The sequence below is a fragment of the Sinocyclocheilus grahami genome, unplaced genomic scaffold, assembly GCF_001515645.1.
Source record: "Sinocyclocheilus grahami isolate Dianchi unplaced genomic scaffold, SAMN03320097.WGS_v1.1 scaffold48.1, whole genome shotgun sequence".
Lineage (NCBI taxonomy): Eukaryota > Metazoa > Chordata > Actinopteri > Cypriniformes > Cyprinidae > Sinocyclocheilus > Sinocyclocheilus grahami.
Window position 1 is genome coordinate 3498107 of NW_015505227.1, and position 12640 is coordinate 3510746.

The window sequence follows — 12640 nt, forward strand, 5'->3', positions numbered from 1 at the left end:
CTCAGACACAATGTAGTTTATAGCTGAGAGAGACAACACTTTGCAAAAGAGATAATGTCAGTTCATCTCAGATTTCTGTGTTGATCACAAATAGAAAGCTCCAGTTATTTCTGCAAATCAATCCAAACTGATGGAATGAGGAAGACAACAAATTGATTAGTTCTATTCATGAATGGTATATTGTCACTAATATTGATTTTGATTATGCAACAGTATAGATATTTGCCATTGATTATTGGTATTCAATAGTGTGGTTGGTGTTAGTATCTAGTGTTGGTATCTATCTCACTGATGGTTTTTGAAAATGATTTTAACAATGGTGTCCACAGGTCACATTTGAAAAAAATGTAGCAGAAGTCAATCCCAACCATGTAAACTGGTGCAGCAGAAGTATTTGCGAAATGTTTTTGGAAGTAGGCTAACCATTACTTTTCAACTCCACTTGGTGCATCAAAAAATTACACACCTTATGTTGTGGTGTTACAAAATGTTGTTTTTGATTATCAGCCAAATATGGTACTTCAATGATGTGTCAAATAAGGCAACACATTTTCATAGCAGACGCATAAGTGATGCTATGTTGCGTCTGAATGCAAATGTATTGATAAAAAGATACATGCATATTACTTGTGCACATACTGCTAGGAGTACAGCAAGTCTCAACCTCAACTGATGCCAAATTTATTGCACTGTTGTTTACATGTTACATTGTTTGCAATTTTATATATTTGTACACTCATTGTCATTTAAAAGTTATAAAAAATGTATTCTATAATTCCTTATCGAGCCATGTAGTCACCATGTAAATATTTCTGGATAATAAATGAATAAATTATAGATTTGTAGATAGTAAACTTCTGCTAACCATAACATTGAGTCACCTGATTCACTGATGACACCTAATTTCTTATCAATGTGTTATGTACTTGGGGCCCAGGTTGTCTGTGAGGGATCACTATAGCTTAGAAAGACGTAAGTGAGAAGATACTAAACAAAGAGTTAATGACCCAACTCCTAAATCATTAGAAGAAAACAAACATACCTAATTTGAAGCGAGAGAGCTAATGCATGACAAAAGCATTTCCTTTGGCTATTACACTGATGTCTTTCAGACTGCATTTCAGGGGGTCCTGAGGGTTTCAGTTCTCACATTACAGTGACCCTTCCCCCATCTAGACACCCATATGTGGGTCTCAGGAGGAGCGATTAACACGGGATAAAACAACACATCTGGTTCTGTTCAGCAGAGTGCTGACCCACATCAGATGCTCAAATGTTGCCTTTCTGAAGTGCATTTCCGGGGTCACATAGGACAGTTTCTCTTGGACTGAAACTGAACACTTTGTGTGTGTCTTGGACAAGCTACATGAGGAAATTGAGACTGTTGGCCAGATTCAAACACCACAAACAACCCAAAGTGTGTATTCAGTCAGTGCAAAGAATATTAATGAATAAGCTGAGTTTTACCAGGTTGACTCAAGATATCTGACTGAGAGCCACTTTTCTAGTTAAAGTGCTTGGTTAAAAATGCTTTTTATGCCAAGATGAGGGCACTTCTGTATGAACACAAACTTCTCAGTTACTTATTACTGAGCCCATTGGGTGACCAATAAAAAAAAATACTAAGTTGAGCTCCACCCAAGCCAAATATGTGGTTAAGGGGGCCTTCCATCACTGGAGGAGTGTACATTCTGACACTCTGCCAAAATCTTGCATAATACATAATAACACTAATCAGTAAGAAGTTATTTTAATATCTCGGCTGCCTACTGCAGAGTGTTCATTTAAAACTGGACAAAGAAAGGACCTGTTGGATGGCAAAAGTAGGGCAGGGCAAAAATATAGGACTATAACCATCACAGATAGCCCCCTCCCCCATATTCCACGTTATTTACAGTGTCCTAACCATATTTAACATGATAAAGTGATAAGCCATAAAAGATTGTCCAAGGTGTATTTATCCATCTATGTATCCAAACAATAAATGACAAACATGAATCACACTTGGTTAGGACCCAACACTAAACTTTTACACCCCAGTAGAGAATATTTGGTTATAAGTGTTTGGAAAAAAGAACAATCTACAGAAATAAAATGAGTGAACAAATTATTTATCTACATTTTATTTCGTAAACAAGCGCGAGTAGAAAACCCAGTCAATTCCCAGCAACTGACACACAATCGGTCTTCTTTATCTAAGTTGGGATGGAAAGCAGTGAGGTCGGAGCAGGAATGCTTCTGAGACGCTCTGCCAAGAGAAAAGGGGGTCAGATGTGGCAAACGCTTACTCAGATGGTGGGACGCTGCCCAGAACCAACCAAACCAGTCAAAAGATTTCAACTCCCAAAACCAACAACATAAAACCATAAAAACATAAAATTACTTCCAGCAGTAATTGTGAGTGAGAACTGTTTTCTATGAGACCCGATATTATGAGTCAATGCTACATTTTCTCTAATATGAAGTGAAGTGAAGTGAAGTGACTCAATATGGTGTTGAGAAAGACCTTGTCCTTTCATGTCTCCCTGTTTTCTTCACAATAATTACTATGATTACAACTACAGTCTCTCGTAAAAACTTTCAACCTCTTATAGACCACCTTCACCTTCCTGCAAACCATTCTTACTCCTATATTATCCCAATGAACATCCATATAAAATACATTCTAAAAATGTGTTCACAAAACACATCAGTGTGATATATACAATGATTTTAAAATATGATATTAAAATCTTGTTAATACTAATAATCCAATAATTATTTTCATGTTATGGTTAGTAAATGGCCAATATTAAAATTATTCACTATTTTATCTAAATAAATTCAAAATAAAACATTATTAAATTAAAATACACTCAAATAAACAGTTTTACTGCCATTAGTGAACATACATATGTACATACAGTATGAAACTGAATATTCATTATGAAATTTGCTAAACAGAACATTTAAAATGTTTTTAAGTTTAGCTTTGGATGGCATAAGTTATATTAAAAAAATGTGAAAATGTAAATTTCTAATATTGGCTGATATATATCTGATATCTATTGATAAATTTTTTTTATTTTAACCAATATAATCATGCATTCCTAGTATGTACGATGGATGAGTGAGAAGGGTCAACTAGTCCAACAACCAACTGATCAGTAAGGGAGGTCAGCTAGTAGATTTTTCTTTGCTTTTCTTTGCTCTGCTTGACCGACCAACTTGCTGATTTAGAATATACAGTATCTCACAGAAGTGAGTACACCCCTCACATTTTTGTAAATATTTTATTATATCTTTTCATGTGACAACACTGAAGAAATGACACTTTGCTACAATGTAAAGTAGTGAGTGTACAGACATTTTCACTTAGGGGTGTACTCACTTTTGTGGCCAGCGGTTTAGACATTAATGGCTGTGTGAGTGATTCTGAGGGGGACAGCAAATTTACACTGTTATACAAGCTGTACACTCAGTACTTTACATTGTAGCAAAGTGTCATTTCTTCAGTGTTGTCACATGAAAAGATATAATAAAATATTTACAAAAATGTGAGGGGTGTACTCACTTCTGTGAGATACTGTACATAGGTTTACACATCCCTTACTGGCTGCCTTCACATAATAATTAGGATCAGAAGTTTAAACAGACTTGACGTAACAGAATCTCTTCTATGCAGATAAAAATAAAGAGCCCAGCTACCCACAATTTCAGTCACATCTGCAGACAAGTTTAATCCCCATGACACCGGAATCACCACCTTATGTCTGCAGAGACCAGCTGCTGTCTGGCATTTAATACAATCACACACATACACAAAGCGGTCTTTAAAAAAAAAGTAGTGATCAGGAAGTACTTTTCTCGTTGCAACAGGACATGGAGGAAGAGATCTCACCTGGTAGTAGTTTTTGATGTGTCGGATGACAGTGTTGAGGTTCTGTATTCTCAGGTTGATATCATTGTTGACTTGTTTGTTGACTCGCTGATTCATGGGGCTTGGGTCTCTGTGGACCAAGAGCAACAAGAGTACATTTGAAAATCTCACATAAGCACTTTTATAATGGCTGGGTAGTTCAACAACTAGTTAATTAGTGAGGTTGACTAGTTTACTTTTTAACGGTTTGGTGAAACCAATTATACATGATTTCCTCAAGACCAGTCGACTAGTCGTTCAAACAACCCACCCTGAGGCTGCGCTACAAATAGGCCTAATTATTATCCATCACTTTCATAAACTGAGCTGTATTTTTATTCATTTTTATTTTCAAGTAATAACTATCTTGGTACATATTTTTAATCTGATTAACAATACAAAAAGTTGTGTTGCAGTTTCTTGACTTTCTCTTTCTCTTTTTCTTTTATTCTATTCTTTATCAAAATATCATGAATGGAGTACACTTGGCTATATTTGGAATCTCTCATGTCTCTTTCCAAATGCAACATATCTCTCTCACTATTTCCACAGATAAACAATAAAAACTAAATCTTTTGCTCTTTTATTCTAATTCATATTCAGTAGGAATTTTTCCAAAACAACAAAAAGCATTCTGAATGATCTGCCATTAATGCTGAAAACTTGGATTTATAAGATACATAGTTTTGCACATCAATAATTTTAATTGGAATGCAGTGACATGACCTTTGCATTACACTTTGGAGCATTGCATTACTTTACTTTGCATACAGATTTTTTTTTTCTTGGATTACAAACAAATCCTTGTTCTGAATAAACTATATCCTTTACATCAACAAAAAATTCCAAGTTATTCTTATATAACAAGTAATCAGGCTTTCATATCACTGGACTGGATCATTGGATGTAAAGGTTGAAGCCAGTAAGTGGGTCCTGGTCTTGGCACAGACAGTTCTGAGGTCCTACATAGACTCTGTTTGTGCAATCCTCATTTACATTTGTTTTGTGAAAATGGCATGCAAATTCTGCCAGCTTGGCCCACAAATTCCCGCTTGGAAGTGAAAGAACCTTAAAAGATCAGGGTCAGTTGTCTGGCTCAACTGTTTTCTATTGCCTGAAGCCAAGAACACTGCATTGAGTTTCACTTTTTGTGGCATTTTACGAGCATGGATATTGCAACTGACAGCATGGTTGGAAAAACAATGATTGTTTAGTAAAAGTCAAGGGAAGACCGATAGGGTGCATGCAGAGGACATCTGCCAGATGGGATGCGTTAGCATAACAGCGATGGTGTTACCACATACCTGGTGAATGAATACACTGTCAAGGCTATCGGTTTGCTACAGGCATACTGGTGTGGGCATATTAAAAATGGATGTGGGTGAGGAGAAAGGAGCAGTTTGTACATTGCCCTCAACATTCCACATCTCCACTCATTTGTAATGGTTCAGTGGAAATTCACTGGACACCTGAGTATGTGAGTCTTCATACTAACGATGTACAAGATTTATTATTCTTGTAACATCACATATATACTACGTAAATTTTAGGTTGTAAAACTATAATCAACTAGGTATAATATGTCTGGTTTTGTGTTCACTTGACCCTGATCAAAATTATGTTTCTTTGTATTATTTCCTTATATTTATCTTATTATTTTTTCTTAGAAACAGCTTATATAGAATTGGGCTAGTTTTTACCAGTGTTAATTTAAATAGTATAATAGATTTTATTTTATATTTTCAGTTTTCATTTTAATTTAAGATTTATTTGTTTGTTTTACTTTTAGTCCTTTTAATACTTAGTTATTTTATTAATAAACATTTTATTTCAGTTAGCTGCCAAGGCAAGATTGCCATTTTTTTATTTAACTTAATTCATACTTATTAGTTATTTTATTTATTAACATTTTATTTCAGTTTGCTGCCAAGGCAAGATTTCCCTTTTTTTTATTTAACAATCTGTTCATCTGAATGTGTATCTGGCTGTAGTGAACGCAACTTTAAAGATGCTTTAAAACTTTTTTATCATCTTTAAATCAGCATGCAACAGAAATTGTGATTATCTTTTCTTCTCTATTATGATACATATGCGAGTGAAACGTTCTCAGAATTGCTGGAAGGGATTATTGCCCTGTCCTTGCACCAATGGAAATATCATCAAAAAAATGTGCACGGATAAAGAGTTTATTAAAAAAACACTTCAATACTGCATTAAAATTACAAGCTTTGATTTCATGCTGACTTCCTGAAGGAAGAACGGGTTCCAAATGCCATTTCATGTTGACTTTAAGGCAACTAGAGGAATAAAACTGATGCAGTTCATGCCCTAAGTGACATGACACACACCAGTGTACAATAATCTATTGAAGACAGCGACAAGAGTGTCTGAGGACAGCTAATACAGTACATGTCCATCCTCCCATTAGACATGCCCCCCACCCCCATTTATAGAGAAAATATTTCCTTTGTCTGGAGGTGGTCTAGTGTTTAAGCCCCTGATTAAGCCAGAGAGGGCGGCAAAGCTTCTCGAGTAAAAGTAGGTTAAAGGACAAAGCTGATGCAGCGGCTTCAAGAAGTCGAAAACTGTAGTTTTATAAAGCTCAATCTAGATGCACAAACTCTAGGTGTCAAAATATGTGTAATGAGCTGCTTTGCATGATGCAAATACTCTCAAAAGAAGAGATTTCCTTGTTCATTAGTAAGACTCACAAGCGACAGTGCTGCTGCCTAGTCACCTGTTAGCTGAGGTTACAGCTTGAGCTAGCCGAAACTTCCGTGGCCTAACATTCAGTCAGACGCGGCTGAAGTTTATACCGCATGCTTGCAAACTGATGTTACACATGACCTTAAAAACTCTTGGCAAAGTACAGCCCCAAATCAGCCGGAGACCCTTTATTGACACAATAATTATGGAAGAGGAACAAAACTGATGGAGCGTGAAGATTCGGATTGAGTGTCTGCACAGTTGGATGTCAGGCAGGAAAGAATAGGATGTGGTTTCGAATTAAAAAAAAGATAGGCTCGTAACAGCTGCTAGATTACAGCATGTAGGCACAGTCACACACACACACACACACACACACAGTTCTGCATCTGTCACTCACATGTGTGTCATTATCTTATGGAGGAAGACACCATCCACTAAATCCATGAACATGGAGAGTTTGTCTTCTGAACCGGACCCAAGGGGTCCAAAAGTCTTGACCTGTAAAAAAAATAAATATATCGATCAAATAAAGTAGGTAGTAATATCATGACAGGATACACGCACAGCTGCACAAGCATGCTTTCTGTTTCAGAACTGAACTGCAGAGTTTACAAAATTTAAAACACATTTATAAAGAGAAACTTGTAAGATCGTTTTTAATAAATACAAAGTAAATATTGTTTGTCAAACAGTCTGTGTTCAACTCAATGTGTGCGTTTATGTTTCTTTCAGTGTTATACAGTATCATGACACAGCACACATGTCAACATGGAAGTGTTGATGATTGTCTAATGTGGTTAAGATGGTGACGTATGAGTTGGAAACACAGTGGCCAGAGAAAGCACAGCCAAACAGGACACAGGGGTCAGGGTAAGGGGGTCAGAGGAAGTTCCGCAGGTTTCGCCAAACCCTGTCAAGTGTCATTAAACTCTTCGTGTAGAATGAAGAAGTATGCACACAAAAAGTACTAATGTTAAACTGTTGTGTGTACAGGTTTAAAAACATTTCTACCTAGTGGGATTCATTAAAAAATATATAATAATAAATCATATTTGTTACATTATATTTAAAATAAATAAATAAATATATATAGTAAGAACAACTATTAATTTTAAAACGTATATTACATAAGTAGAGAATAAAATATGAACAAAATAAAAAGAACAAATAATTACAACTTTTAGCACTTTGTATGTATTAAAATATAGATAAAAAAAACAACAAAATGTTGCAATAAAGTTTAAGCATAATTTAATACGCTCATACACATCTGCTAAATGAAAAGTATGTTAGTCTCTTTCCACTAGGTTTGATACAAACATAAAGCATCAAGCCCACATTAGTATTGCTCAGGTTTGCACTGTCACTGGCCGCTGCTAAACAAACTACACAACGCAAATACAAACTCCGCGCGCACACAGCAGGTGCCATCATGTCTTTGTGACTTACCCAAACCACAAGCGGCGAATCCATGAAGTTAGACATGAGTTCGGACACTGTAATATCCATTTTGGGGGGGGGAACAGCACACAAAATACCCACGCAAGAGTTAAAATTGTTTGCAACTGAAGGTGCGTCTAAAAAAATAAATAAAAAACAAAGTGTGTCGGACTCCTCTAAGGCTTTAGGTACTCCACACTACTGTCCACAGCAGAACAATGCAGGGGACGCGAATCAAATCCATTCTGGAAATAAAAAGACATCCTTTGAGGTAACAGTTTTAAAACTTTGAAATGACTTACAATCCCAATAGTGAAAGGTTACGGATACATAAAAAATAAATCTATACGGACTTGCGCGATTAAGGTTCAACTTCTCTCCATTTACTCTCAGCGATTGCTGGAGTTACTTTGTCGCCGCGCATTCAACCTGCACCGCACGAACAGCACAGGAGAGTGACGTGCTCAACAGCCAATCAGCTGCGCGGAAACACAGGCGGGTGCTAGTAAACCGACCAATAGCAGGCTTGTGAGTACCGGGTTCCATTCAAAATGACGTGGCCAACAGCCCAAACTGTTGTCGGGACAACTAGCCCTCAACGGCGCAGCTCGATGGCACCCTCAGCAGGTAAAATGTATGTTTTTGTACATTTTGAAAATGTACACTTTGTTTCGCACACTTCCGTGCATTTATGAATCCTCTACCTTTAAAATGATCCTCTTTGGACTATTATTACACGCTGGATTAACCTTCGAAGCATTGATTTATGAAGGTCATGAATAGTAGCGTCATGTGCCCCTCAGTTTTTTTATTCAAATTTTAAATGCAACTTAAAAAGCAAAAATATTTTTTGTCGTTGGTTCATCGATTACTGTAGATTTAATAGTCGTATTTAAATCCAAAATATGTCATTTACGTTCATGACGTTTAATTCGTGCACAACACAATCTTGAGTCTGTATTAACGTACTAGTTTTATTGCTTAGTGGTAGTGTTAATGCCACAACCTAAAACCAACAAAAGATCAACGTCTAATGATTTTAGTTTGACATTGAGTGGATGTAGTGTAAATGTTACTCCATGAATTTCATGAACTAAACACATCACTATTTTCTTACTACATTCTCACACTTACTCAGCACAGCAGTGTCTTCTACAGAACAAGAGCGGTATGTTTTAACATTAATTTTAAATAACATTTTACTTAGTGAAGTTAATTCAACTTTACCTGATCAGACTAGTTGAAATGTAAATAAGACTCAGATAGAAACACACACTACAAGTCCTTAAACAGACAAAAATGGGCAATGGTTACTGCAAACAGATAGTTTATTGATTTTTATGCTCCTAAAATGAGTCATACCTTGCTTTCAAATTATTATATGTGATTTTGCATTGAACATACAGATATAAAAGGAGAAGAGAGAATGGAGGCATATTAGTTGAAAGGGAGTTCATTCTAACGTAGACTGCAGTGTGTTTAAAGAGAGAGAGAGAGAGAGAGAGAGAGAGAGAGAGAGAGAGAGAGAGAGAAAGATTTGGAGGTCCAAGATGTAATGGCCAAAAAAAACCACCATCTTAATAAAGCACCATGCTGACCCTCGCAAAAAAATTACTCTGTAAACATATTCATATCCAAGAAATCAACAGTGAGATGAAATTTAACTATTGTTAAAAATGTTTCTGCAATAAAAAAAAAGAAAAAATAATAATCAAAAGAAAAAATGCAAATAAAAAAAATATATTGCTTATTTTAGCTTGCAGTGCCTGGCAGAAACAGTATGGATATATCCATATATATCCATATTAATATAATACTGAAAAAAAACTAAGACTTTGGAAATAGGGCACTTCAGTTCTGTGTTAAATTCGATGTACTGTTTTACTGTTTTGATACAACATTTCAAAACCTTAGTTAAAATATAAGTAATTAATATTTAATTAGCATGATCAGAATATGAGCATTCAGTTTAAATGTATTTAGGATTAATATTATTATGTTACAGGTAAAATGTCCCCTTTACCATTATTTCTACATTCATATTTGTATGACACACTATTCTCCATGTTTTCAAACATTCATTGGCTGCCACGTTTAATTTATACTGCATTATCCAAGCTGTACACACACTTTCAAATTTTAATCAGTTATGATGATGTGAGAGATACATTTTGGTTTTTCTGTCCTTGTGTAAGGGCATTTATAATGTGACTAATACTAGGGAACCTGAGTTATGAGAGGGTAAAACTCTTATCTTAAAGATATAGCACCATATTAAATAAATATATCAGTTCATGCTTTGCAAAAGCATTCAACATAGTTAAGGTTTTGGAAAGAAAAAAATCTACCTCTCTCATCTTTGTATTCTCTTTAGTACCATGGCTGTACTTCTTAATTCATTCATATATAATGGCATGAATATGTTCACATTTGAATATGATATTATGATAATATTAATATTCATAAGTTTGTTGGAATAATGAAAAATACAACACTTAAACAGTCTAAAAGAACACTAAACACTGTGCTTATTGCATATAGTGCATGTTAACGCTACAGTGTTAAACACCATCATCACACCTCCTGCTAGCTGATGACCATTTACAAAAAGAAACACCTCTCCAATGTCAACCTCTATTTAAATTCTATAAGTTCCGATGCAAAGAGCACAGTATTACATTTGCAACCATTTTAAAGGAATAAAGCAGATTAACAAAACTAAGCATGTTATTTATAGTCAAAATACATACTGAAGCATGCCTAGAAGAAACTCAACACATAAAAAAAATCAAGACAAGAAGAACTCCTTTTTTCTTACAAATATTTTTGGTTAAATTTGATTGGTTCCTGTGCTTTTATTTGTATACAGAGTGAATGTGGTATGTGACTCTAGTATCAGAAAAATACAGCAAAACATAAAAAAGCATACGTGTGGACATTTGCAACACTTCATTAGCTTAGATACAGGCAGCAGTGTAATCTACATTTCATATAGCTAAATTCTTACAAACTAATATAATGTAAAAAAAAAATGGTGTTATAAATCTGTTCCATTTCACCTGTGTCACATTTTGTCCAGGAGTTTATTTCTTCTTAGCGAACAGACTAAACCTCTTCTCCTTTTCCTTCTTGGTTGAGGGAACCTCTAGAGTAGAGGAAGAAGGTGGAGGTAGGCTTTGTGCCTTCACTCCTGATGGCCCTGCAACTGGTTCTGCTGTCACAGCTTGTGCTGCCTGTTCTGTAGCCTGAGTCCAGTTCTGGAGTTCCTCCTGTGGTCAAAAAAACATACATAATTAATGTTGTTTACTGGCATATTTCAAAGATTATATTAACTAATAAGGAACTAATTAGAAGAAGCAGTCAATAGCGCACCTCATCTTTACACTGGAACAGATATTCACTTCCATCTTCAAGTCTGGCAAATGGAACAAGGATAAAACAAGTAAGCCCTATATGTAATATATATCACAACACTTAAATACATTTTTATTTAAAAAATAATATCAAGATTGATGACCAAGAACCTTACCGGAGTTTGAACACCTGCTTCTTTTTCTTATAGTTAGTCAAGATCTCGCAAGAAGCATTGGTGAGGTTCAGGGGTTCCTCACCATGGTAGGTGACACTGTGACTAAAGCTCTTGGCATCCTTGTAAACAGAGAGCTGCCCAGGTTTAAGCACACAGTAAATGTTGTTCCAGGACCTAAGACAAGAGATGAGAAGGTGGACAGTTTTAAATTAAGTTCACTAGTAAAATGATGACTACTTTTGATTTAGCCAAAGTCACTGTTGTATTCTGGTCAATGGCTTGGATACTTCTGGTTGTCTCTAGACAACAGCTAACCTGTTGGATGCCTTCTTATTAGGTCCCTCCATCTCATGTTTGCGGGATAGAGGTCCCTCCATCAAGGCTGATTGAACTTGTGAAGATTCAGTGGGAAGTGTGGCTGCTTTTTCTGTCTCTTTGGTAACCTGGATGGATGTGGAAGGGTCCAGCTCCAGTGAGCCACTTTCCTGCATCTCTGAGATCAAAGGCACAGTGGAGTCCCCCGCTGTGCCATCAACTCCCACGGAACTTGGCTCTATTACTCCTAAACCAGACTGAAGATCACAAAAGAACAAAGTTTGGGTACAGATTCAAACAAGTATTACAGGTATTAATTATAACAAACATTTGCAGTACAAAAAGTAAAATTATATTATAGGTTATTGTATGCTGTATTTGCAACAGAAGATGACAACATGAAATGTGAAAGAATATCTGATAAGAAGAATGTTGTTAATGAAGAGAAAGATGATGAGATTCCTACAAAAACTGGAACTCACCAGAGACTGTTCTTCTGTGGTGTAGAGTTGTGAAGACTCCTCTGCAAACCCAGTGTCTTCTCTCCTAAGGTCAAAGTTTGAATGTCAAATTTTAGTATGGAATATGGCGTTAGGGAAGTACAGTGTTACCCAGATTGTGTATATATACCTGCTCTCTTTTTCCGCCTCTTGTCTGTACTGTTCTATGTCCTGTTGTTGTTTCCGAATTTCCAACAGCTCCAACTACAACAGATTATTAATAGTCAGTGAGTGGTGCCTGGCAATGAA

General features: G+C 35.9%; 2 protein-coding genes across 4 annotated transcripts in view; both read right to left on the minus strand.

Annotated features, from left to right (window-relative positions):
* The window catches only part of LOC107582943 (protein Daple-like), a 70463-nt gene extending 61950 nt beyond the window's left edge, over positions 1 to 8513 (minus strand). The window contains exons 1-3 of the mRNA XM_016268968.1: positions 8057 to 8513; positions 7005 to 7105; positions 3881 to 3989 (exon numbers count right to left, since the gene is read on the minus strand). Coding sequence (XP_016124454.1) covers positions 3881 to 3989; positions 7005 to 7105; positions 8057 to 8116 — 270 coding nt within the window. The 5' untranslated portion in view covers positions 8117 to 8513. The remainder of the gene's footprint in view (positions 1 to 3880; positions 3990 to 7004; positions 7106 to 8056) is intronic.
* A 1546-nt stretch (positions 8514 to 10059) lies between these two features.
* The window catches only part of LOC107582900 (spectrin beta chain, erythrocytic-like), a 34787-nt gene continuing 32206 nt past the window's right edge, over positions 10060 to 12640 (minus strand). For all 3 annotated transcript variants that reach the window (XM_016268928.1, XM_016268929.1, XM_016268927.1), the window contains 6 exons: positions 12522 to 12595; positions 12374 to 12437; positions 11892 to 12148; positions 11577 to 11750; positions 11420 to 11462; positions 10060 to 11316 (listed from right to left, as the gene is read on the minus strand). In XM_016268928.1, the coding sequence (XP_016124414.1) occupies positions 11131 to 11316; positions 11420 to 11462; positions 11577 to 11750; positions 11892 to 12148; positions 12374 to 12437; positions 12522 to 12595 (798 nt within the window). In that variant the 3' untranslated portion in view covers positions 10060 to 11130. The remainder of the gene's footprint in view (positions 11317 to 11419; positions 11463 to 11576; positions 11751 to 11891; positions 12149 to 12373; positions 12438 to 12521; positions 12596 to 12640) is intronic.